Source organism: Oreochromis niloticus, linkage group LG22, assembly GCF_001858045.2.
Source record: "Oreochromis niloticus isolate F11D_XX linkage group LG22, O_niloticus_UMD_NMBU, whole genome shotgun sequence".
Taxonomy (NCBI): Eukaryota; Metazoa; Chordata; class Actinopteri; order Cichliformes; family Cichlidae; genus Oreochromis; species Oreochromis niloticus.
In genome coordinates this window covers 5,372,191-5,399,468 of record NC_031985.2, presented here as the reverse complement: position 1 = coordinate 5,399,468, position 27,278 = coordinate 5,372,191, and the positions used below count along the sequence as shown (strand labels likewise).

Genomic DNA, 27,278 nt, shown 5'->3' with positions numbered 1-27,278 from the left:
GCAGTCGACCACCTGAGTAGGCACATTTTAATAGAGCAGAAGATTTTACCTTTCAAATGAGGTCTCATACACTGAGGGAGAAAATGCTGAAAAAACAAAAATAAACTAAAAATATGAACAGCGTGGGTCATTGGTGACTTTGTGACATTTAAGAAGAGAGTTTTTAAATGCAGTTACCTGATAAATATACTTTCTTAGTCACACATTATGAGTACTGGGTTCAACCCTCCTTTCTCCTTCAGAACTGCTTCAGCTCCTCTTGGTACAAAGGTGCTGGAAACATTCCTGAGATTTTGGTCCATATTAACACAATGGCGTCACACTGTGGAGGCCTCGAGTACAGTGAACTCAGTCATGAGAGACCAGTTTGATGATGTGTGGACAGAGCCATACCTGAGGACTGCTTTTCTTCAGTCTTTGGGCTGTGACTTGTTTCCTGATGGGAGAGATGCCTGGTGTGGTCTTCTGCTGCTGCATTTGCTTCCAGACTGCACTCAGAGATGCTCTTCTGCATACCTCGGTTGTATCTAGTGGTCATCTGAGGTCACTGTTGCCTTCCTGTCAGCTTGAAGAGGTCAGCTCCTCTGACATCAACAAGTACTCTGCTGCATTCTGGATATTTTCTCCATTTTGGACTTTTGGACATTGGATTTACCCATGTAACCATCTCCAAAGCAGATCAGCAATTTACAAAAAAAAAAAAAAAAAAACTCGGACCAGCCCATCTCACAACAACCGCCATTCCACATTCACACTCACCTTTCTTCCCCTCTCCTACATGCCCAAATGTGCCAACCAACAACGTGGCAGACATTTAATTTGATATTTGTGTTAACGAGCAGTTGAACAGGTACAGCCGTGGCTTGCTGTGAAGAACCTGGAGACAGCTTGCTCAACAAGGTAGCTAGCTAGCTGGTGGAGACTTCTGTGAGGTGAAGTTAAAAATGCAAATCACAACGAACCGGACGAATTTTAACCCAGAGAAAGTGAACAAAAACAGTGAAGTTGTAATGTCTGTAAATCTTCAACAGCTTTAAGTCACAAAGCTGCCACATCTGCAGCACTCACACCTCCTACTTTAACATCATTGTTGCTACAACACAGAGAAAAACAATTACACCTGATATAAAAAGTTAACTGAGTTTTTATGATGATCACTTAAGCTCCAACAAAACTTCATTTAATTTTTTTATTTTGTTTAGGTCCCAAAAAAACCATCATAATAACATTATATCAATAATATTAATACAGAAGTTGAAAAAAATGGAGGAAAAAAATAAAACAGCTTTTCTGTCCACAGCCTCGTTCTCGGTGGAGGGGGGAGGGGGATTTGATCCTCCAGGGGGAAAAAAATTCTGTAAAGTCCTTTTCTCAGGGGTGGGGGTAATTTAAACAAACAAACAAACAAACCCCAAAAAATTGAAGTGGGCGTGGCTTCAAGCTTGAGGCGCGCAGTCTGTCTTTCTCCTGTGCACCAATCAGGAATGTCGAGGTGAGGCAGGGGGTGGTTTTCGAGGTAAAGAGCCGACGTTCAGTCTTACTGTTGCGACATCTGCCGGGGAGGAACGGAGAGGCGGGGTCAGAGAGATGTCATCTCTCTGTATGTGTGTGTAGGTGTGTGTGTGTGTGTTTTAGTTACCTGCTGTGTCTGCGGCTGTGGTTCAGGTGCTCGGCTTGCCAAGCGGCTCAGGATGTTCCTCTCAGACATCTGGAGTCGGACTGCAACTGGCGGTATCCGGGCGATGGTTGCAGGCAGGCGGGTCACGTCCGCCTTCATGTCACTCAGCAGCTCCTCCAACTGCTTCAGCACTGAGGGAGGACAAACACATAGATTAGAGTTATTTTTGAGCTTCTTCACAACTTATTTTAATGTTCTCAAGGTGCTTTCATCTTAAAATCAGACAAAGTTGATATTTTTAGGAGTGCAACTCTAAAAACAACCATCGTTACCTTTGTGCAGGACGGCGTTGGCCGGTTTGTTCCCGGACATGGACTCCTTGCTGAGGTGCTGGTGAGACTCGGCCAGACACTCCACCTCGCTGAAGCGGGTGTTGAGGGCCATGGAGGGGTGGGAGGGGTCCTCCGACATGTTGAGGTAGGCGGCGCGTCGCAGCTGCTCCTCGATCACCAGCGCCTGTTCCAACAGCTGCAGCGTAGGTGAAAAAAGTGTTATTTTATTTTAAATGTTCTGGTCAGTTCAAAGATTTTTGATCCATTTCTCTGTAACATCGAATTTCAGACGAGTGGAAGAAAAGGATCAGAAACACAAACAGTGTTGATGCCATCTTGAAACAAGTCTTTATCAGAAAAAATGTCTTTAAAGTCAAATCTTTTGTACCTTGAATCTTCTGGCGAGGAACTTGTTCTTGATTTCCAGGAAGTTTCCTCTGTTCATCTCTCCTTTAAAAGGCTCATTGAGGATGGCGAACTTGACGTCGTTCTGGATGTCCTGCCAGCGGGCGTAACCGTGTCTGAAGGAGGTGGAAGTCAAAGGAAACAACAGACTCTGATCTCACATTAAGTGCTAATGTTTTAGTCTCCAGGGAAACCAAACAGACAGACAGGTGTGCAAAGGATACTGTATGATGCCGGCCAGCAGCCAGTAGTCATGGCGGCGATGCCAGATCTCGTTGGTTTTCTTGGTCACCGTGGCGGCGCGCTCCTCGTTCTGCCACAGAGAGTGGAGCTCTGAGAGAAACACGTGAGTCAGCGTTGAACTGAAAACATTCGAATGAATTGTGCTCGAGTCTGAGCCAGCGTGTACCTGTGAATCCTCCGTCTGCGATGTTGAACATGAACCGAGTCTTGGCTTTTTTCTTCTCCTCACTGGCTCCGCTCGCCGTGGCAGCGGCGGCAGACGCCGTTCCCTCCTTGCTGCCGTCTCCGTTCTGCAGTTTGGCCGCCGCGTCCACCGGTTTCTGAGCCTCCTTCTCCTCCTTCACATCTGCGGGACGATGAAAAAGGATTCACAATTAACGACAGCAGAGCATCAGAGAGAGCTGAGAGATCCTACAGGAAACGTTATCGGCACCTTTCTTTTCATCTGCGGGAGGCGTGGTGTCCATCTTTTCTGTCTTCTCGTCCTTCTTTTCTTCTGCTGAAATCAAGATTAAAAAAAAAAAAAAAAAGGAAGAACAAAAAATGAGGTGCATCTCTATCACTTACTCTCTAAAGTTTTATTAAAAAATACATTAAAACAGGAAGAATCCTTAGTGACTAGTTTTACCTTTGACCTCTGTATCCTCAGGTTTGACCTCTGACCCCTCTGTCTTTGCCTCTGAGGGGGGCTTCGTTTCCGCCGCTCCCTCTGGACTCTTCTTCTCACCCTCTCCTTCCTCCATCTTCTCGCCTTCTTTCTCTTTCACGCCCTCTGTTTCGCCGTTGCTCGGCTTGTCTGTCTCCATTGGCTCCTCCCCGTTCTTCTTCTCCTGCTCGGCTGACGGACTCTTCTCGTCATCGTCTGGGATGGCGATCACCTGCCGGAGACGTGGAAGATTAAAAATCTTTCCTCTTTCCAACTCCATAAACCCGATTTCATTCACAGCACTCAGTCTTTACCTCGTTGCTGGTTTTTCCGGCCTCTTTGCCGTTCTTTTCTGCTTCGCCTTCTTTCTTCACGTCCTTCTCGCCGTCCTTCGAGGAGTCGTCGACTACAAACACAAAGCATCTCATGACATTGCTCTACTTTTATGCACTTTATTTTTCATCACAAACACATCAAGTATCCTGTATGACTTGTGTGTTTGTTGGTTTAGCTCCTGTGTGAGTGTTACCTGGCACAGGTGTGTTGGGCTGCGTGTCGGCAGGGGTGCCGGTGGACGGCGTTTTTGCAGGAGAATCGGGCTGAGCCGCGGCCCTCTTGTTCTCCTCCAGCTCGGCCATCCAGGGCATCGACCACTGACCGTTTACGTGCTCAAACTCCTGAACCTGAAAAACAGGCGAGCGCGTCAGCAAGAAAGCAAGATGTCTCTACAGATCGCTCAACAAAATAGAAACTAAATAAAAAAAAATTTTTTTAAATCTCAAATCAAGCATTTCCTGAGAACATGACCAAGTTTATTTTCATCCTGTTTTTTGTAAACAACTTCTGTAAATTTAAACCAAAGCTTTCACCACCAGGGGGCAGCATTTTACCACTGGGTGTGCTGAAATTGTTCAGTTTAGACTTTTCCTCTACCAGCTTCTAAATTAAGTAGCTTTTACTTTAAACACATTAGAAATGCTGCATTTAGAAAACAAAACCAGAGTTTTCCCCCTGAAACCAGATTTAACTCATTTTAGCTTCAACTCCACTCATTCATATTCACTAAAGACGGTCTCCTGAGCGCAGCCTGTAGCTAACAAGTCTAAGTACAACAGGTCTCCTACACGAGCTCTGGAGTTCAGCACAGATGTTACAGGCACACTCAGAGTTTTAGTTAACTCTGAAAGGTTGTTAATGATTTTTAAAGAAAAAAAATTAAGAAAAAAAAATCCCTTTAACTGAGAAATATTCAGACAAAGTTTCTTTTAAGTATAATTTGTTTTCCCTTTTCCGTTATTCGTGTGTCCAGAGTCCCTGCAGGTAAAGTCAACTTGCATTTAAAAGCAAAAATTGCAAAACCCTGTTGAATTAAATGTTATACTGCTATACTCCAGTAAACCCAGAGATCCCAGTTTAGTAAGAAAAAACAGGAAAGCATGACCGAGTTTACACAGACAGAATAAAAAGTGAAAAGAAAAACATACACTCATCTTCAAAAACCTCTCATTACTTGGAAGATGGAAAAAAACGTTTTGTTTTTGGTCCGATGAGCCAAAGTGTTGCAGGTTTTCTGTACTTTTATGTGACCGTTAACAGTTTTTACACATAGAAACAGCCTGAAAGCTCAAGTCGAACTATGAAGACAGCAGAGAATTAAATTCCTGCTGCAGACTGTTGGTTCATTTCGAGCTTCAAATGCATTTCCAACAAACACAAGTTCTTCAAAACAAGCTTATGAACCAACCCTAAGGCGATCTACGGCCGTTAGCCTCTTATTACAAATGAAAGAAAGACTGCCTTCATTACCTTTTTGCGAATAAGTGACATGACTCCAATGCGGGTGAGGACGTGCTGTCGAGACAGCCCTTCTCTGGGGACGCCGTCTGCGAAGGTCTCGGCCCCGTCGGCCCCGGGCTCACAGAGGTGACGCATAAACAAAGACACGTAGGCCCTGAGGGGGTTAAAAAAACGAAGCAACAAAAAGCTTTATGACATCAGTTTAAAAATGTGGCAGAAGACCACCGTGATCAGCACTTCACTGTCTTCAGTGGAAACCACATGTTTGTATTAAGGCTGCGATCCTCACTTGAATTCTTTCTCAGATTTCCCTCGCAGGTCTCGGACCAGCCACTGGGTAGTAAAGGCGTCTTGTGGGGGCATCCCATAACGCATCACTGCGTTCAGGAAGGCCTTCCTCTGCCGAGAGTTGAATCCCAAAACCTGGGAAACATCAGAGGGGTAAACATTAGAGTTTACATACAGAGAAACAACAGACTGTTACGGACATAAAGATGTGTCAAAAGGTCCACGATATTTGAAAAGAAGTTGTAAGATATACCCCCATTATACCTTAAAGACTATTCAAAGAACAAGGTCACCACTGAAACAATTATAATCTGAGATCTTTGAAGCTTCAAGTCTCTGAGACGCTCACCTCGATGTTGCCCCCCACCCTGGCCAGCAGGGGAGGCAGCGGTTTGTCTTTGTCGTTCCTCAGGCCCTTCCTGCTCGGCCTGCGAGAGTTGGCTGCAGAGAGGAAACAGCGCTGGTGATTATGCAGACGATAAGAAACACTCTGCAGGGAGGCAGACCGTGCTGCAACACTCAAAATTAATGTTTCCTTTTTCTGTCTACAGAATGATAATCAGAGCTTATTGAGTTAAAAGCTTATAATACAGTTAGTTTCTGTTGTTTGTCGTTTAAACGTTTAGTTATTACATTCTGTTCTGCAGGTCTAACACGAGTCGCTTTCCCAAAAAAAAGAACAAATTTGTGAGTAAGTGAAGCCAGAGATTCTGTTTTTATGTAAAGTAACCAGCACTAATTAGACTGCCTTAAATTTACACAGCAAATATTAAACATTTCATCCTGGACCTCAGGAAACAAGTTAACCAAGTTTTTACCTTCTGATCTCTCGTCAAAGTCTTCATCGCCCTCTTCAGACGCCACCGAGTAATCTGATTGGCCATCTGACTGGTCATCCTGCCAATCAGCTTCGAGACAAAAGCAAAAGGAAGATTTAAATTTCATCATTTCTCTATCTGCACGTACGCACACCACAGCTTGCTTCATGTAATCTACAGTTTTTCTTTTAAATCAGGCTGAGATTGTTGCAGTTCACTGCTGTGTGTTGTGGGTAATGTAGTTACATGATACGGGAGGTTAACATTCATCTGGCATTCAGTGTTTAAACAATTTAACTGGACCTGGAAACTTTCTTAATGCAACTTCAGTTCAGTACGAATACAGAAGGGGTGGGGGGGCAGTGATCAGCCTCCTAGTAGATGGTATAAATTTGAAAATCCTAGGAGTTTTTCAGAAAAGTTGACCTTTGACCTTAGAGGAGAAGTCAAGGGGGGGAAAAACTCATAATAGAAACGGGTAAAGGGGAGGCGTGTTAGAAGAAGAAAAAGGGGAAATGGAGAGGAAGAAAGGGGAAGTAGAAAAAGAAGGTGAAAAGTGAGGAGGAGAAAAAAAAAAAAGGGGGGAAGGGCGTGTGAGGAGGCAGAACAGGAGGATGGATGTTCCTGTTTTTATTTTTCATTAATGTTCAAAATCCCTTTCATCAGGCGGTTTTCTTTCACTTTACTGAGCCGTGAAGAGAAGCGAGAACCTGTGTCCCTTATGTAAAGCGACCAACGACATCATGGTTAGAGACACTTGGAGGGAGAAGTGACCTTAAACTCAAGCCTCCCCCCCTCAGCAGAGGAGAAACTCCTCACAGAAACCTCTGAACTCTAAGGCGCATTTTCCTCAAATGTTTTGAGCATAAAAACTAAATCTGCTCTTAGACCATTTTATTTTATACATATCAAACATTGTTTTCCCCATCTCTAAAAAGTAAGACAGCCAAAGAAATATCTGCAGAGTTTAAGGAGTAGAAGAAGACATCCTCTCCTCACCTCTGTCTTCTTGAGAGCCATCGTTGTAGTTGACCTGCTTGCGGATACGTTTGCCTTTGCCCAGGTTTCGGGCTAGATCCTCCTGCTGCTGCTCGTAATGGTGACGCAGCAGCTTCTCCCAGTAGTCTGGATCCACGCTCTCCTCCTGCTTAATGATCTCACGCTGCACCTCCTCCTCCTGAGCGACGAGAAGGAAGAAGGTGGTTAAAAGGACAAAAGGGGAGCTGGGTGTATGAAGGTCACTCCTGATGGGCTCAGCCGCTCACCTCCTCCTCCTCATCTTTCACCACATACTGAGCCACTTTGAAGGAGCTCAGGTATTCATTCATGCTCTGCAGCTCCGTGTCGTCAGTGGCATCCTGGTTCCTGTCCAGTAGTCGCTCTATGGCTTTGTCATCGTAGTGAATGATGCTGCTGTCCTCCTCTTTGTTCTCACCTGCAGACGCACAGACTTCAGTTCACATAATTTTCCCTCCCTCTCTCTTTCTGTTGTCTTCTCCTAAGCTTCCCTCCACCCTCACCTTCTCCCTCATCCTTGAACAGCTCTTCTGTTCCAAACTTGAGGATGTCATCTAGCTCCTGCTTGGACATGGAACCCGTCTTGGATCCGAGGCCGGGCCGGACCACCAGGTGAGTCAGCATCATCTTCTTCTTGGCAACCTGGAGAGAGCGGAGCAGGTAAGGAGAGAGGGAAATTTTATAAGAGCAACCAGCCAAGACTTCAACTCTGTGGGACTCTGCTTTTATTTACCTGAGTAATCCTCTCCTCCACTGAGGCCTTGGTGACGAATCGGTAGATCATCACCTTCTTGTTTTGACCGATACGATGAGCTCTGCTGAAGGCCTGAAAGCAAAAATACATGTGTGAATAAGCGGTTTGGGTGAATGTGAGAGTGATGACTAATGTCTCTCCGACTGTACCTGGATGTCATTGTGCGGATTCCAGTCCGAGTCGTAGATGATGACGGTGTCGGCAGTAGCCAGATTGATTCCCAAACCTCCGGCTCTCGTCGACAGCAGGAAGGCGAACTGCTGAGCACCAGGAGCTGAAGGATGAAGTAGGAAAGACAATAAAGTTGCTTCAAGAGTAAGATTTAGTAAATCAACTGAAACAATCCTAAAACCGGTGATGTTTACATTCTGCCCACTACAAAAGGACCCAATTCGGCCCCCTGGATAGCATTCCAAGTAAACTGCAAAGCTTTCATTTGTTATTCCAGTTTTTCCAATAGGAAAGCAGTTTTTTCCAGGTGTGATGAGGCCAGTGTTGATACACAGGAGTGGAAAAGATATGAAAGGTGAAGGAAGAGAACAGAGCAGCTGAGATAAGGATCAACTCACCATTGAATCTGTCAATGGCCTCCTGTCTCATCCCTCCCGTGATTCCTCCGTCAATCCTCTCGTACTTGTAGCCTTCGTTCTCCAGGAAGTCTTCTAGCAAGTCCAACATTTTAGTCATCTACAAAAAATTTACAAAGGTTAGTTTAATAAAGATAAAAAGTCTTTCAAGCTGTTTTAGCTTTAGTATCAGAGTGTTTGAGACGTCCGGTGTCTTACCTGAGAGAAAACTAGCACTCTGTGTCCTCCCTCCTTCAGCTTCCTCATCATCTTCTGCAGTAACATCAATTTCCCTGAAGACTTTATGAGAGCATTTCCATCATACATCCCGTTGGGCATCTTTGGAGCTTCCTGTTGGGACCAATCAAATGTTAAGGTTTCATAAATTGCATAGGGGTTTGTCCAAAGGTAGAACAGTAGGAGCCGTCCACAGCCTCCTTCCTAAATAAATAATGGTCTCTCCCTGGTGTTTGTGTCGTACCATAGCAGCCCCGGGGAAGAGGTAGGGGTGGTTGCAGCATTTCTTGAGGTCCATGACGACGTTGAGCAGTGAAACCTGGTTTCCTCCTCCTTTGGTGTTCAAAGCCTCAAAGTTTTTCGTCAGGATGAATTTGTAATATTTCCTGCAAACAGAACACAAACATTCAGCCTCATATCCATCCTCCCCTGACCTCTCTTCTCCAGCTGCTGCACCACCCCCCCGGCTCACTTCTGCAGCTGGCTGAGCTCCACTCTGACGATGAGCTCGGTCTTGGAGGGCATGTGCTTGAAGACGTCAGCCTTCAGCCTCCTGAGCATGTGCGGACCCAGCATGTCGTGTAGCTTCTTGATCTGGTCCTCCTTGGCAATGTCGGCAAACTCCTCCAGGAAGATCTCCAAGTTACTGCAGAAAAGGAAATGACAGAGAAACCAGATCACACCTGAGGTATTCCATTACTTATCTGACAGTAAACCGATACATTTTTACAACAGAGCTCAGGCTCACCTGAACCTCTCGGGTGTGAGGAAGTTGAGCAGGTGGAAAAGCTCCTCGAGGTTGTTCTGCAGAGGAGTTCCAGTCAGCAGCAGTTTGTGCTGCAGGGAGTAGTTGTTCAACACGCGGAAAAACTACAGCAGGGGGAAACAAAAATGTTTATAACAGGGTCAGGCTGAGTGAGAATTCACAGGCAGCTGCACATGTTTTCAATTCAGACGCATTCACAACAGATTTATTACAGCTGTTTGAAGTAACCATGCCGACAAGCAGACCAATGATTCAGACAAACTTCTGATTCAACCACAAAACAGTTTTTTTTGTTTTGTTATTATATTCTGAGATTTTTATTGCCCGCGTTTTTGCTGAAAAATGATTCGCTTGCGCGAAAGCGCCCATCCTCTGTGTGTTGTACCTTTGACTGGTTGTTTTTTAGCCTGTGGGCCTCATCCACCACCAGACAGGCCCAATCTATGGAGCCCAGGACGGCCATGTCGATGGTGATCAACTCGTAGGACGTCAGCAGAACGTGGAACTTGATGGATACATCTTTCTGTTGGAGGAAATCACAAAAACTCAAACTCAAGTTTGAACATTTTTTCTCAGGCTATTTTTTTTTTGCCATTGTCTTTTTTTCACCACTCACGTCGCCATCTCCTCACCTTCAACCTGGAGGCCTTCTTGCCTCCTCGGACGGCGTTGTCCTCGAAGGAGAACTCGTTCTCCCGGATGACGGCTCTGCTGTCCTTGTCTCCGACGTACGTCACTACGTACATGTCAGGCGCCCACATCTCAAACTCTCTCTCCCAGTTGATGATGGTGGAGAGGGGCGCACTGACCAGGAACGGCCCTTTGGAGTGACCCTGGATGAGGAGACAGGACATCAATGTAAAACATCATACAGAGATGCAGGTCACCTTTGCCCCAGACCCACTGGTCCTAACTCCATGCCAGAAAACCTGGTAAATAATCACTCTTGTAAATAAACGTGTTCAACAAACTCTTGGGATTCCCAAATTTGACTAATCTGGAATGTAAAATACTCTGTGCATTACAAAAATATCAACATCTCGATCGGGCAGTCGATCACTGATTTCCACTAATTAGTCCATCTATTAGCCAGAAATCAATAAAAAAAAACTAAAAATCTTGTCAATAAAATCCTAGTAAGCTCAGTTGGAGGAAGTTTGCAGGAAGTGCATTCTGGCCTCCCACCTTCAGGTGGCAGCAGCTGCACATATGATGAGCGGTGGTTTACTGTTTCTGATCCAGCTTAATGTCGTCAGATTTCACCTGGTTTATACAAAATGGCTGGATGGCTGCTAGCCAACAGGATGACAGCCACCTACAGACATAATAACATAGCCACACAGAGCACCGCTGAGTTGTAGCGCTGAACCAAAAAATTCATTTTATTAATTCATCTCAAACTAAATTCAACAACAACAAAAAAAAAAAGTAAATAAAAATCACACGAGTAAGACATTTTAAGCCTGGTTCTAGTAGAAGCTCAAATTTACAACAAAAAGCCGGAGAAGCGCTAGCCCCAAAGCTTTTTAACCTCAAAAGAGGATATAGAGTTACAGCTTCAGCATATGCCGCCCCACAGACACATAACATAATCCAGCATCTCACAGCCACTCACCTCTTTATACAGCGAGTACAGGAAGACGGCAGTCTGCACCGTCTTTCCCAGACCCATCTCATCGGCCAGGATGGTGTCGGTGCCCTGAGCCCACGAGAACCGCAGCCAGTTGAGTCCCTCCAGCTGGTAGGGGTGCAGCGTCCCCCCCGTGCTGTCCAGGTATTCCGGCTGACGCTCAAATTTGATAGTGGGCTGGCAACGGAAGAATTACAATTTATAAACAAGGGCAGACACAATCAAAGCGCCCTATAATCAGGAATATCAGAAGGGATTTTTTTTTTTTTTTTATTTAAAGAAAATATAAATTTCCAACTATGGGCAGTGTGGCATCAAGACCACCCAGAAACTCTAAGTGGGCACAGCAGGGGCAGCACATCCTGCTTTCACCCATGCAGCACCACACCAGGAAGAGTAGGAGCTGAGGGACAGCGAACAGACCCGCACCCCAGAACTGAAACCAGCTGGCACACCAAGGGTGCCAGGACACAGCCACGGTGGCACAGGACAACCCTGCTCCACAGAGGTGGTGCCCGACCCCCACCCTCCCACAACAGAGCAGAAGGAACCCACCTCACCAAAGACAGCCAGGCCTCGGGAATATCAGGAAGAATTTGAGGGCATATAACCTCATTTAAACATTTTCTTCCCGCTGATTCATGTGGGGATTTATTCATCTGCATTTTGGAATGCAGCACATCCAGTTCTGGAGGTACTGGCTTTCTCATGAATCATATGGAACTAAATGGCATTTGACTCGTGGTATGTTGACCTCAAAGTTGCTAAAAATTGTGCACACGGAAGAGCACAACCAACCACGAAGATGTCAGTTGATGGATGTCAACTGTAGAAGAAAACACTTCCTAGTTGAGTGCCATTTAGTTTTACCGTATTAAAAAACAGTCCCTTTTAGAGGCAAACCGAGCGGTTTTGGAGGATGTTCATGCATCAAGGTTATTTTTATGCTTTTAGATAATTGTTGTTGAATTTGAATTCAGAAATGTTCAATGGTAACCAGAACTTAGAAAGACCAACTGTTATTTAAAAGTATGGCTGGGAGTGGGACGCAGCTAGGCTGAACACGGCTGTGTTGGTTTTTACCACCATTAAACAATATCAGTTTAATGGTGGAGATTTTCTGGAGAAAGCTTGACTTAAAAACCTAATATCTTTACTTCCTGTTTTAACGACTGATGTGGAGATTTTTCTCTTTCAGGAAAACAGTGCAGGAAGTACGATACACCCTGGTAACAGGGTAGTTGTGACCAATGCAGTGACCATAAAGTCACCTAAAACCCATCGACTCTTGGTAATGTCTGAGTTTTAGGACTCATTTCCTCACAAATGATAAAGACTCAACTTTAATAAATTAGAACTTACATCGATCACCGGGTTCTCAGGAGGCCTTTCAGGCCGCTTCACTCTTCCTTTCACCTTTATCTTCTTCCCAGGTCTTCCCTCCTCTCCCATCATCAGCTCTCTGGAACAAACACATACTATGAGTAAAAAGCGGCAAGTTTCAGGTTGTTAACACAGCTGTGCAGAACTTAACCCACCTGTGGTTCCAGTATTGCTGTTTGTACGTGTCATACTCTGGTATGTCCATGTCCTCGGCCTCCCAGGTCGCCTGGTCGTACGGCAGCTCTCTCCACTTGATCAGGTAGTGGACGTTATTTTTTCTGTCCACACTGGGGAAAAAAACGAGCAGAAGAAGATTTAATCAAAATCATTTGTTGTCTTTGGTACATAATTCACTCCAGAACAGTGAGAATGACATAAAATAAAATTAAATAGATTAAGTTTAGAGATCGTGTAAACACTAATGAAGTAATCTAAAAATCTAAATCTACAAAAGTTTATAATGAATTCAAAAGAACTTATTCTGATAGAAAAAAAGTGACTTTTATTAATAGTACAGTATCAGAGCTGAAGTCTAATCCGTGCACCGTTGTGTCCGTAAGAAGCTCAGACTGACCTGTGGTTAAGGATTCGGTGAATCATCAGCCACTCCATCTTAATCCCAAAGCGGAGGTATTTCTCCTCCAGATGTGTATACATGGGGTCCTTGCTCTTCCTCTTGACACACTTGTCCTCCTCTCCTTCACCAAAGTCGATGGGCGGCGGCTCCTCCATGTCGTTCTTCCTCTGGTAGTTCCTGAACATCACTTGGCAGTGCAGCTCCAGCTACACAACATGCACAAGAAACACTTCAGGATGAGGTTCAATGATCAGAGAGATTTAAAGCTTTCCTGAAGCTGTACACACCTGGAGCTCCGTGACCCACGAGCAGTGCCAGTAGGACATGTTGCACCATTTGGCGAAGAACTCCCTCTCAGGCCGCCCTGCCAGCGGGGCGGGGTCGGGGGCATCGGCTGGGAGGTCTGGGGGGCGGGGCACCGGTGTGGGAGGAGGGGGGTCTCCCCAGCGCCATGTCAAGATTTTCTGGACCTTCCCCTTCATGGGTGGACACTGGAGAGGAGGAGAGGGGGACAGTAAATGTTTAAGTCTTTTTGGATGCTTTTAATTAAAACTGATATAAAAGAAAAAAATTGGTCCACTAAAATTTAAAACTGTTTCAGCTTTAAAAATAAGTTATCGCTACAGAAAACTTCAAAGAATTTTTGACGGGACAGATGTTCTTTTTTTTAATGTCTATAACAACAACATGATCAGTTTACTAGTGGACAACCCCCTCAATCACTGCTAACTAGCTAACACCACTTCCTCCCATCTAGTGTTTTCCTACTGGCAGGTTAGTCAGGTCATTATTGTTGTTGTCCCTGATGTCACTCATTGGCTTTTAGTCTCCAACAAAAAAACTCCACCTCTGCCATTTAGGGCCACCGCTGTAGTTCTTGTTCCCCTGTGTTCTGGAAGGCCTCCCCAACCAAAACCTGCACTGGTGGAGAACTTGTGCCACTTGCCGAAACTCAACAAGGGTACTGAGAGGGAACTAGTATATTAACAAAATGCACAAGGTATTATTTACTATCAAATCTCCTTCATGTGCGCTCTCTCTCTCCCTCTCTTTTTATTTTTAAAACCACTCTGACCTAAAGAATCCCATAACTGACCACATGATCAATAAATACCAATCAAGCATGTTAGTACAATCACCACGTTTAACCCTGACCGCCCTCTCACTCACCATGCAGCGGGGGCAGATCCACTCCCCGTTGGGGATCTCGGGGAGCGGCGGGTTGAGGCAGTGGATATGGTACGACGAGGGGCACGAGTCGCAGCAAAGCAGCTCTCCGCCATCTTTACAAACTCGGCAGAACTCCATGTGGTGGTCGTCCTCCTCCATGTCACCCGCGTCTCCATTGTCCTCCTCACCATCTGAGCCGTCTTCTCTGGCTTCCCACTGGATGCCCTCCTTTTCCTGCAATCGCAGAGGTTTATGCTTTTTGACCTTTAATCACAATGTTTCTACTGTCATTATGTCTTCTACAGTTTCCAACTATTTTAACTGGTGTCTAATAATTTTAAAAAAAGAAACAGTGTTACCAGTGACAAATTAAAGAAAAACTGTAACTGTTCCACGCTGAAAATCTGGGTATTTTTTAATCGTTTAAATGTTTGAACCCAGACTTTGTGTTCAAACAGATGCACTTTTGTTTAAACGTCAGAAAGCCAGAACCTCCTGATCTTACCACTATAAAATAAAATGTCCATTATTAAGCAGCTGAAGCCACTTTATGTACTTTGTCTAACCTTCAGAAGGGTAATTATTTTTTTAAGGTGGAGTAAGTTGTCAAGTGAGTTTCTTACACAGTGCGGGCAGCTCCAGGTGCCCTCCGGTGCTTTCTCCATGTCAGGGTCCAGGCAGACCATGTGGTATGCTCTGGGACAGGTGTCGCACAGGATGATCTCTCCACCCTGCTGGCACACCTCACAGTAGTCCTGGTGGTCCGTCTCATAGCCGTCACCATCTTCTGCATCTGATGAGGAAGGACAAAAAGTATTACACCTACTAATGTCTCACGTTAACAAAGAGTCAGGAAGTGATATGTGCTGTGATCCGTGCTCGGTGTTTATGACACTGAGCTGTGTGTTTATGTTGTTTGTCAGAGGAAAACCTACTCAGTGAGTCAGTCTTTCCCCTCAAGCTCAGATTCTCTCAATGACACCAACAGACTGAATCTGACGGGCTTCACTGCGATGAAGTAAATATCTGTTTTCGGGAGAGATCCAATCTCACCGAAACACAGCCAGAAACAAAAACACTCAGAATTTCAGCCTGCTGACCAAAGTCAACAGCACCATGAAGTTTGGGTTAGTGGGGAGGAAAGAAAAAAAAAAGAGCTAAAAGTGTTTGATCAAAATCTAAAGTGTCACCAAAAACAAAACATTTGCGCAAACTACAGGAGTGTGTTAAACTCACTCGTCTGAATCTGGCTGAACAAAAGCCAAATAAAGTTGCCTTTATTTGGTCGACGGACAACAATGAAATAATAGAAATAAGCTCAGACTGACCATCTGTATTTCAGTACATTTAGGGGAGGGCTGCTCAAATATGGTAGAACCCCCAATGATCATTATTTTGATCAATAACTAATCTTGATATAAAACATCATAGTTACACAGTTATAAATCAGTAGGTAGAAACGGTTCGATTCCTGGCTACTCCAGTCAGCACACCAAAGTTAACCTTGGACATTCAAATGAAATACATAGTACACATAGTAGGAGACAAAGTCTTCCAGTTTAAGATTGAAGGTTCAAATAAGGATGTTTTTGACTGGAAGGTGTCTCGCTGGTCTCCACCAGGGCATCTGTGGATGGAGATGAGGCGACAAGAGGCCTAGATAACGCAGGACCCTCAGCAACCACAAAGCAGGGTGGTGGATAACTGAAGCCTCAAGGCAACAGATACAGCGTCACACCACAAAACCCGGATCTTTAGACATCAAGGGAGAAAAAAAAAAAGGAGCTACAGGCTGCCTTTATAATCCTTCCACAGGTTCTTCTACAGCAACCTTACATCCTCTACAGCAGCAGGCTCTCTTTGTCATCTGTCAAATGTCCTCAAGCTGATCAAAACTGCTCGCAAGTCTGAGTTTCTACAGCCAGAACCACACAGCTCTATAATGCACAGCTCTATAGAAATCTGTGCATTAGATTTATAAGACCCCCCCAAAAAACAAAGAAAAAAACTTCTTTTTAGTGAAAATGAAAGGTTGTAATAATTATATCCTGACTATCTTATCTTCATAATCACTCACAGCCAAAAACTGTAATCCAATAATCTCCCAGCGCAAATTTTACTTTCCATCTGCAGCTAAAACCTTAACCAGTTAAAAGCGTTTCCACGCCTACACAGCAGGGTGTCTGCGAGGACTCCGGCCTCTTTCAGTTCACGTGACTCCATCCACTACGTCATCCGAGCGATGCTTTGATCCTGTGACAACAGCTACAGAAGAAGCATCAGCAGGCGACAAGCCTGATGAAGACATCGTCCTTCTAAATATACCAAACTCCTCTGACTCAGGCGCAGTGATTAATGTGTGTGTGTGTGTGTGTGTGTGTGTGTGTGTGTGTGTGTGTGTGTGTGTGTGTGTGTGCGCGCACGCGCTCCTCCTCATGTCGTCAAGAACCCCACACGCTTCTAATACTTCACCCCAAACGCAGTCATTACTGCACAGCTAACCTGCAATCTTCAATCGGTACGCCCCATCAGCAACTGTTTAAGCAAGCACAGAAGCACTGGCTCATCACACCTGAGTTACACGTCAGTCTTAAAAACGCACCTTTCTTCTTCTTGGGTTTGCTCTTGGATGGCTTCTTTTTGCTGCGGCTGCTGCGACTGTTTGACCCCTCAGAGACCGCCACGCTGTTGATGCTGCCGTTATCAAAATCACTGTCCACGTCGGGCTCATCCTCCTCGCTCTGTGCACACGGGACACAAGATTTTAGGATACATTTAGGATACAACAGGGTTCCCTCAGCTTAAGAGAATAAGATTCACGATTTCTTCTGAAGCTACTTGGAGTAACGTGTAACACAAACTTAATCAAAACGAATAAAAGCAAAAGCAAAATAAATTCCTCAGAGTTAGAGGCACAGACAGCTTTGTTCTTGGCTTCAGGGTATCATTAAACAAGCTGATGTAACCTGACTCGTCGGAAATGCTTGAATGAACTTTGACCTGTGCCTCTTACTGCACTACCTTATTGAACAGCTAATTTTCCAACTAATACCTATTCCCCGCTTTTTTAATGAACTGGTTAAAAACACTATTCTGTACTGGGCACAGTGGTGGGTTTAATAACAAAAAAGGCAGATGATGATGATGATGATGATGATATTTTGATACTTACTGATGAGCGTTTCCTTTTGCTGTTCAGGCCCCCTAGTTTGATTTTGAGAGGAGCCACTTTCTTTGTTTTCGTATTATTCTTCTTCTCTTGTGGTTTTGGTGCGGGTTTTGACTTCTTGCGGGCGTTGGGACCTGCCGGCAACAAAAAAAGAAGAGAAAAAAAATTCAGTTTAGCATCACACAGATACAGGAGGCTGAAATTTTAGCCTTTCATGTGACCTCTCCTGCTCAGCATACCTTTGCCTTCCTTGGTCTTGGCCTTGCGGAGCGGAGGAGCAGGAGCCTGAGGAGGCTCTGCTGGAGGCGGCTGTGCTGCGGCGGGCGGCGTGACCTCTGCCACCATGGTGTCAACAGCGGCCGGCACATTGGCGGTAGCCAGGGCGGCGTTGGCAGCGGCAGCTCCCCTCAGAGGGTTGTTGGTGCTGAACTCACGCCACTTTGCACCCAGAACCATCATCATCTTAGACACGGCGATCTTTGGGTTCTTGGCTGCGATGAGGGGCCTGAGACAGGTGTCAGGAAATAACATTTTAAGAACGGGTACGAGTTCATTTAGCATCAAACAAATGGCACACATGTAGCTGACTGCATGAAGAATGGAAAAGAACAGTAACAAGTCAGTGGGTTGATTACTGATCACGATGAGCTTATTTAGCAGAGTTTATTTTAGTCAAAGTTCAATGTTTTGATGGTTTATCCTTTTTTGCTGCTGTGGGTCACGTGTGTTCACTAGGTATCAGCTGTTGTGCAGACAAGTCTGCACGGTTACATCCTGAGCATTGAGCAACAGAAGCAATGCTCGAAGTTAGAGATGGTTTCTGTTGTTTCTGTGCATTTCCGATTTAAACTAGCAGGAAACTGAATTATCATTATTTATATTTTGCTGTGGACGAGTCTATGCAGGTGATGCTGGACTGATTAACAGAGGATAGTGGAAGTGGCAGCTTTCTGTGAGATGCTAAAATTAACTTTACCACCTTTCTGTTACACTCTTGTCCAACATCCCTTTAAAACCCTAAGTCAACAAACAGTTACACCTGCTCCGTGCACGAGCTCTCGACACCACACACTTGAACTTTTATTTATCTAGGACTTTATATCAAATCCGTCCATGTACCTGACAAACTGGCTGAAGGCTTTGTAGTTGGTCAGAGAGCGGTAGTCTTCCTCGGTGAAGACGTGGTCAATGTCCTCCATGCCCCAGTCATCCAGCAGCTGAGATGACGACTTTGGCTCCTGCAAAAATACAAAAACAAATTGTTAAAATCAAATAAAAAACAAATGGACACAAATGAAAACATAAAATACTGTATTAATGCCTCTCACATGTTTTTTTGTAATGTCCCACCCTCGCCGCAAAATGAATCCAACTGTGGGAAACACTAAAGTCTATTCAAAAGAAAAGTTCTCCCCTGTTCCTGTTCCCAGTTTGTGTATCACACATAAGGAAATGCTTAATGCGCACTTCAACAAGACCACTAAATAAAAACAAAAAACAGTGCAAAATGGTTCTATCCATCCTGCGATTTGGTTTTAGGTCAAAACCAGTGTTCCCAGTTCTGCTCTGAGGACCACACTGCAGCAGTATTTCTTCTGCTCTTTATTTAATATGACAAATACCTTGAGTGGGAATGGACCATTACTCTGGCAGGTAAAACAAGGAAAATTTAAGAATTTTGATATGCAAACAACAATGAGTCAGGTTCACTTGGTGCCTTTGTTGAAACAAAATTCATTCTTCATTAAAAAAAAAAAACAAGTGAAAGATTATTGCTAACATCCTGTGACGCAGGTAAAAGAGCCTACAGTGTCTCAAAACCACGTTAGCGCTGTAAAGTGTTATCAATATGGATCTGATCAGATAACAGAGCGCACAGATCAAGCGACCACAATTCAGTGCGTGCCACAGAGACAACACAACGGGAGGTGTGTTTATTTCGGAACATCATTATTCACAAAAAAGAAGCTTTACGCAATAAACTCCTGCTGAACGAGGACGGCAACGACCGATCACACACAGACCGAGTGACCAACATGTGGGACCAACTGTGACTTATGAATCTGAGGCATAAAACCAACCAGCAGGGTTTCAATTTGATTTTTAAAAAAGGTGCTGCTGTGCCCTTAAGCATCACAAAAAGCCCCCTCCTACAAAAAAAAAAGCACTTTTGTTCCCTTTCTACGCATCAGAAAGAGTCCGATAGGTGGTTTGTGGCTTTATTTTACCCCACAATATACAAAAGTATTATTCCACAGACTTTTACATGGAATATCATCCTTTTCACAGCCACTCAAATAACAACTCCACTGACCACATTTGCATGCCCGAGGGGTTTGAGTGGCCTGTGAAGAAGCTCCAAAATGAGCATTGAGCAAGCAACCGAAATGCTGAAACAAAAGTGACACTGACCATTAAGCTTCTAAAGATAATTACATCAGACTGTTTGTTAATTAAGCTGATAATTCAGTGCGAGTACAGTCGATCCATTAGATCACCACCAACCTGATGAGAATCTTTAAAATTACTCATTTATCAGTTGTTCTGCTGGTTTTTTCCCCTCACTTTCCCGTCCTTGTTAACCAAACCTAAATTATAACTTGTGTACGTGATTTAAGAGTTTGATGGAAATGTGTCCTTATGTTTGATTCTTTGATGACTAAACGATAAATTCAAAATAATCATTAGTTACAGTGTGATGCTGTGGTTACAACTGACTCACTGATCACTTCACATTATCACAGCCCTGTTGAACTTTTTACATAATTTCCTTAAGGATTATTAAAATATTCTGATACTTTCTTGACTCACTGCAGTCTTCTTTTAAATGATGCGTGATTAAATATATTAAAAGACAAACTAATCGCTTCATTCCAGAAATATGAATAAAAGAATTCAAAACTGCAAAGGTTTCTTTAAGGTTTTTGCCCCCCATTCAAATACTTGCAGATCAACCTGTTGTCTTGGAAAGGTTACAAAAATCAGGAGGTGCAAACCGAAACGACATCAAAGGGAACCACACGGTGGGAATCCTAAGTCCTTTTTGGCCTGCGCCACTGTTCGGAAAGATGACAACGGTAAACACTGTCACTGAAGTTTTGCCCCTGCTGTCCAACTCTTATCTTACCGAGAGCCTGTTTTATCAAAATAAACAAACTATTACTAGAGAGTTTCAGCATCAAACATGATTTTTCCCTGAAAAAGGCCTCTGGGCAAGTAGATCAGGCTTTTATTGGCCGACAAAAATGAACATTTTAATAAATTTGTATGCAATTTGTATACTTCAAGGGTAAAAAAGGAACTAAGCTTTAAAAAAAGCACAGTGGAGCAAACACTGCCTCCTGTATGCTGCAGCTGGATACTGCAAAGTTTCTAAGGAATTTGAAGCAGTTCATTTGCATGCAAACAGCTTTTATGGTGGGTGAAAAATGGATAGGAGCAAATAAAAACAATACTTTTCAGATTTAAACTATCCACACAGGTGGTTTAATGAAAGACGTTCAGTGGTATTTTAATGTGAGAACACCAGGTGGAAAGAAAAAGTTACTTGGAGAGGGTTCATTTCAGTTAGTTTGTTGCACAGGATCACAGTACTTCTTTGCTGGCCCAGAGCAAAGAGGCCATTCATGAGGTGATGTTGACCCCTTTGATTGCTTAAAATACACACTGTTTAATGGTGCAAACCTCCAAGGAGTTCAGGTCTATATCACATAAGACAATGAAAAGAAGAATTTTTCACAATTTAGAAACTGGATTCACAAAATGTTTAGCTCGTTTTCCAGAAAAGGGACTGGAAATCACTCATCACCGTAGGTAAACCATTTAATCTCTAAAGCAAGCAGACTTCAGGCAATTATGGCAAAAATGCTAATCGAGTATTTAATCCAATTATTAGAGTGGTGGGGGACACAGGGAATTCCCACGGGGAGCTGGGCTTTATGTTCATGAAGGGCATCTGCAGGCTCCTGACTGATTTTAGCTTCCACCAAGTTATGGGGAGGCCACAAGGGTCGGGCAGCACCGTACTCCCACACCTTGGGAAACCAGTACTGAACATCACAAGATCTTTAATGTTTTTTCCCCTCTTATAGTCGATAGAAATTCAGTTAATTCAGACAACTGATTTTTCTCCATTTTGTCTTCCCTGCCTGCTGGATGGCTCCTTTCCATCAGCAGAGGTCAAAGTTTAGATATGCTGAACTTTGAACAAGATGTCCGAAGAGCTCCGAAGCTGCGCACTGTGGTCGCTGCAAAGCGCAAACCATTAAAAATAACTCCAGCTGCAGACAGCTGCTAATGATCCCTCCAAAAGTCCAAAGCTTTTTCTTCTGTTGTCTAAAGGTGTTTTCTTTCTTTAAAGCCAGAATCATAAGTTAAATTTAACTTTTATTAATCAGTCAGACCTAATCTAAACTGCCACCTTCTAAAACCAGTTTTTGAAGTTTAAATGCTAATAAAAAGGTGAGCAGTTTGATAAAAACACCTGGTTTCCTGCCCCGTTTCCTTCCCATCTCACCATCTCACAGCCTGAGCTGCAGACCTGATGCAGCACGGCTCTCCCAATGAATCAAATTGTGTTTATCTAACCACAAAGAAGCAGGGTCAAGTCCGTAGTGAAGCGTTAGATGGTGTTGCCATAGTAACAGCATATGTCTTCACACACCCCAATCCACCCTCTCTTATGTTGCACTGAGTGTCATTAACTACAAGGGCCCCGATTGGCTGGCGGCCTCAGAACTGGCCAGAATCGGCTCTTTGTTTGAGCACGTCTCACATCAAATCTGTTTGTCAAACAGCTGCTGACTCCATTACAGGTACAACTACCAATACCTGCTCTTCGCAGAGGAGAGAAGAGTACTTTAAACCAATAACAAACCTTTTAACTGTACAGAGAAACTATAGCAAGTTTTGTTTTTTTTATTCTGTTATTCATAACAGCGATGAATAACAGAGCTGTTGTCTGCAGCATTATTTTTTGTCACAAAGTATTTCAAAGTGACCAAAAATTTCAACAAGCACTAAATAAATGCACGGACCTCCTTTGCTCGCCTTCCTTACCATGCCATCATCATCATCGTCATCCTCATCCTCCTCTGGTTCTGGATCTTTCTTCTTGGAGGCGCTCCTCTCCGCTGCGGCACTGTTCCTCTTCTTGTCCTTGCCGCTGCTGGCTCTCTTCTTCTTCTTGCGCCCGGGAGTATAGTCGCTGCCCTCGCTCTCTGAGCGCTGGCCAGGGCCGCCATCTTCACCATCATCTACGCCGCCCAAGTCCATGGGCTCTGGGGAGCTGATGGGCAGCTCCTGGAACAAGGATAAAGGCAGTGAGCAAACGGAGACTCAAAATGATCGGCAAACAAATCGTCAACTTTGAATAGGCTTCTGTTCCAGAGTTACTCAGCATCACATGTTTATCTTTCTAATCCAGAACTGAAACTAGATCTCCAGAGACCCCCATACATACAAACACCCCAGACTCATGGGATAATCCCCTCACCTCTCTGCGCGACCGCCGCTTGCTGCCCTTGCTCTCTCTGCTCTTCTTTGCCTTCTTTTTCTTCCTCACCTTCGGAGTCTCATTCTCAGAGATCTCCTCTTCCTCGTCATCTGCAGATCAGGCCAACAGAGAAATTTCATGGTTACGGTGCACAAAGGAGCAACTGTGTGTCAGTGTTTGTGCTGAAAGATAACAACAATGAACAGCTGGCTGTGAAGATGACATGCATATCGGAGGACACTTGCATATCCTGCTGGAAACTAAACACCAGCTGTAGGCTGCTAAATACTGGCATCGACTCTGTTTAATTCTCAGTTCAGCTACTTCTCAGGTAACCGGCAGGTGTTACAGATCACAGTGGAACTATGAAAGGACAGAATTTGTAAAGAAGCTTTGTTTCCGGATGTCGAGTTTTATGATCCCAGGGCCTGAAATTCAAATTTCTTAAAACTGGAGGGAATTCCCCTTTAATTGCTTCCCACGAGGCAGATTTATATTCTCTGGAACATGTTTGAGTCTGCTACGCTACTCTTAGTTTATGCTCGCTTATGCCACCCTTGTGCTGGAAAGTTTCCATTTTGGTGTGATTTGGTGTGTTTTTTGTGCAACTCTTAATTTTTGCAACCAGGTGGGAGATACGGGGATCTGCACAGTTTGATCTTTGCCTACAGTTGTGTCGATCAATGCAGAAGCAAAGAGATTTGTAACTGATAGGAGGGCTGATACAACATTGGAAATTACTTTGGAGGAAAAAAAACAAACAAACAATCATTGTGTTGTCCGTTTCAACGTTTTCTACAACAACACTGATCAGCTACAATTTTCAGAGAAGCGACACCTATCGATCAGCAGCAGATTGTCACAACTCAATCTCTGGGACCAGCTCATACAAACGATGATCTCAAGCTTCAGGGCGCAGAAACATCTGAGGTTTGAGTAGCCAATGAGTAACCTGCAATTTGCTGTAACAGTTTAACTTATTTCTGGGGTGCTAGTGTGCTAGTGTGCTTTGTTTACTTATCACCCTGTACACTGAACACTTGACCCCTGGCTCATCAGTTGCATTAACAAAAGGACACAAGTGTTGTGAAGACTTGATTATTTCTATTTGTACAATAAAATAAAAAAATAACTAAATTTCTCCTTTTTGCAGTGACCAAAAACAAAAAATAAAGTCTGGGTTTTCATCTGTCTCACTCAGTGTCAAAAAGCATTAAAGTTAACCACGGTTAGATGTCTGGAATAAAGACCTGTGATGTTAGCAGTTAAACTAGTAGTCTGAGTTACTTTCCAGTTAAACAAGTTGCCCTCAGAGGGGGAGTGACTAAATGAGTTTGGCTCTAGTGGTTAAAACCATCATTTACAACTGATTCATTGGGATGATTTAACCACACCCCTGCAGGCCTCACAAACAGCAAAGACCTCGATCGAGTATCTGGCACTGAGCGCTTATTAATGTAATGGACTACAGTAAGAAGCAAATGGCAAGTCGCCATCAAAGATGCACCTGGAAAGGAAGAAGATTTAATGAGATGGGACTTTTTGGGTCAATAGAGGTAACTGAGCTTTGTGTAGGTAGGTGGACGCACAGCTGTAGCTGATAAGAAAAATTATTCTAATCTGATTCAAGTGTTTAACACACAGAGCTCCTTATGAGCACAGTGGTAGAATTTTCTATTTGAGGCAAAGCGTAAGAAAAGCATGTTTTTTGAACAAACACCAGATTTTGAGTCACAGATTATTTTACTCCATAGATATAAAGACCTAATTTTGTGTACTCTGATTTGATCCATGTGGGATCTGTGCTTGTGAAGACCTACTATGACTCCTGATGGAATTTTAAATTACAAGATTTTCACCTATTAGAAACTCAGAACTTTGAAAAACTAAAGACTGCATATGGCGTTCATTCTGAGCTGTGCAAAAAAAGGACACTAACAAAGACACAAAAGGAACTTTGATAGATTGAATTTAAGTCCTTGACACAGGTTTTTATCTATAAATTGCACCAAACTCTACTGAAGTCAACAGAAAATGACTCACCAGCTATTTTATTACATTATTATACATCCTATATACAATTCCAGTGCAATTAATAACTGGCTTTTTTTGTGCATGAGTAATTCAAAGGCATATTTCTGGACTCAAAAGAAAATTTAAACCCTGTTTTTCCTTCCTTTGTTGATTATCTGACATTTTTCTTTACAGCTGCAGAGATTTTACTTTTACTCTCATTAATCAAGAGATCTTTGCCTGAAAAAACATTTCTGACCCACATTATTTTGTTTTTGTCATTTTTGAAAGCTGCAACTAATGGTAACTTTCGTTTAATTGCACGGGTGATTTTTTTTCCACTTGTCTTTTACTTATTTGGCACATTTGCTTACAGTCAATTCGAAACAGTGGTTGATCGCTACATTTCATAAACTGTGCAATTTTTAACCGTCTTTTCAGCTGCAGCATCTAACATTGAAAGCTGACATTTTTTACTAAAATGAAAACGATTTTCCAGTTTTAGCTTATGCAGCATTAGACCCCAAAAACTAGTTAAAATATGTGTTGCGGTACTTCAGCTGCTCGCTCCATTCCTAACCAGTTACCAGGTACTGACACTAGAAACAACAAAATATGAATTGAAAGACAAAAATATTAGAAAATGTTTGACCTTTGTAAGACATCTGAGCATAAAAGCTAGCCTGAATAATTGGTTTCTGTATGGATATTTATGAAAAGAAGAATGATTTTACCGTTTGTTGTCTTTTACACCGTTTGTTTCATTGCTGTTATAAAGCTTTTAAAAACATGTGAACAAAAAGTCGTCCGTTTTTGATGATTTAATTGTTGTTTGGAACCGATTTTTAGCATTTGCGGCTAACTTGCTGAATGTTTGTTCTCAACGGTTCTATCGCGGACGGTGCGCGTGCTCGTCGGAATTAAGCACACTGTAAACATCGGCCACACCTGCACGTAAAAACTAAAAGGTGATCGGGGATAAAGAAAGGTTAAATAAAAAGCTGGGTGTTGTTTTTTCCTTTCCGTATTATTATCATTATTACTTTTCCCCCCCTTGCACACTCAAACCGAAGGCGCCGGCCATGAGGAGGGGGACGCCGCTGAACGTCATCCGCCAGCTTTCAAGCTAACTGGCTGCCTCCATCTTGTCATCGACACGTAAAAAATACCGGTAGCTGGCTAACGCTAGGCCCCGGGAACATGCCGGTTTGTCGGCGTGACTTCATTCCGATGCAACCATCAGCCATGCCGCCTCAGGTTGTGGTAAAAACTGGACTTCTTTCTAAAACGATACTCAGCCGCGAAAGACGCCGGTTTGCTATTGTTAGCAACCCGGTAGTTAGCCGCATTGTGCAGTTAGCATTATGCTAACAAACATGATTGATGTGAATGTCAAAAACATCTGCTCATGCTAGCGCATAACCCAGCGTGAACATTAGCATTCTCTGCTAACAAATGAGCCTCGCCTTACCGTGCATTAACCGGTCCTCGGGGGCTCCGTATTCATCCCTCTCATCGTCGCTTCCAGACATAGCGGACAACAGAAAACTTTCTTTCTTTAGTTAGCTAGCAGTTTAGCTAACTAAATAAAGTTTCCAGGGTAATCCAGAGTTCTGACCCAGGCTTGAGTCCGTCCAAGTCGAGGAGGTGTTGTAGTGTAGGGGGTTGGGGGGGCAGAGAAGAACAAAAAAGAGAGAGGAAGGAAGTGAATATACATAAGACAGCAATCGGGACAATAAACAATCCCCACACGAGGTTTCTTTTTGGACAATAACTCTAACTTTGGACAGCTCGTAAAGATTAGCCCACACTCCATCTCCGCTGACATGCCATCTTGCCACTATCGTTAGTTTCCGTCTCATTAGCATGCATGCTAGCCGAGCTTGACCGGCGGCCAGGTTCAGATCAAACACAGGACCCCCTCACACGCTCATATCTACCCCATAAAATACCTCACGGTGGGTTCTTTTATAACCACCCGGCATCCCAACCAGCCTGACTCAAGTAAAACCCACAAACAATAAAAACTGATACTCACAACTTGAGTCCCACACCGGCTCCAAAAACAGTAACTCCGGGCTCAGTTTGTTCGCCGGTCAGCACTTAAAGGCTCTTTTTTCTTGTATGTACACCGTTACCTTAACAATTTAAATATATTTCCGTGTTTTTTGTGTGTAGCAGCAGCGTGTGCGCACGACGCCGTCTCCTCTTTCTCTTCCTTGCACACTACACACACCCCGCTCGCGCGCGCGCGCACACATACACAAAGAGATCAGGGGGCAGGCATCCCATAATATGCCCCCCTCCACCACCACTACCACACATACACACACACACACACACACACTTCATTGA

At 43.8% G+C, this 27,278-nt stretch overlaps 1 protein-coding gene across 3 annotated transcripts; it reads right to left on the bottom strand.

Annotated features, from left to right (window-relative positions):
* Positions 1–1,175: 1,175 nt before the first annotated feature.
* Positions 1,176–27,278, bottom strand: chd4a (chromodomain helicase DNA binding protein 4a). Of its 3 annotated transcripts, none has more exons than XM_019350627.2 (41): positions 26,962–27,278; positions 26,395–26,546; positions 22,911–23,020; positions 22,475–22,717; positions 18,536–18,654; positions 17,656–17,921; positions 17,420–17,550; positions 16,850–16,988; positions 14,871–15,040; positions 14,248–14,481; positions 13,365–13,568; positions 13,075–13,283; positions 12,656–12,787; positions 12,480–12,579; positions 11,103–11,294; positions 10,120–10,320; positions 9,873–10,010; positions 9,470–9,591; positions 9,194–9,367; positions 8,966–9,107; positions 8,704–8,835; positions 8,488–8,605; positions 8,068–8,192; positions 7,898–7,990; positions 7,668–7,806; positions 7,413–7,582; positions 7,147–7,324; positions 6,148–6,237; positions 5,679–5,770; positions 5,331–5,464; positions 5,051–5,195; positions 3,774–3,927; positions 3,559–3,650; positions 3,227–3,476; positions 3,032–3,094; positions 2,765–2,944; positions 2,580–2,688; positions 2,339–2,471; positions 1,951–2,146; positions 1,640–1,809; positions 1,176–1,552 (listed from the first exon to the last, which is right to left on the bottom strand). In XM_019350627.2, the coding sequence occupies exons 2-41, from the start codon at positions 26,453–26,455 to the stop codon at positions 1,538–1,540; spliced, it is 5,865 nt and encodes a 1,954-aa protein (XP_019206172.1). In that variant the 5' UTR covers positions 26,456–26,546; positions 26,962–27,278; the 3' UTR covers positions 1,176–1,537. The 3 variants fall into 3 exon arrangements, with proteins under 3 accessions (XP_019206172.1, XP_005457584.1, XP_005457586.1); XM_005457527.3 differs by having other exon boundaries at positions 3,032–3,097; positions 26,962–27,277; XM_005457529.4 differs by lacking the exons at positions 26,395–26,546; positions 26,962–27,278 and adding an exon at positions 25,658–25,819 and having other exon boundaries at positions 3,032–3,097.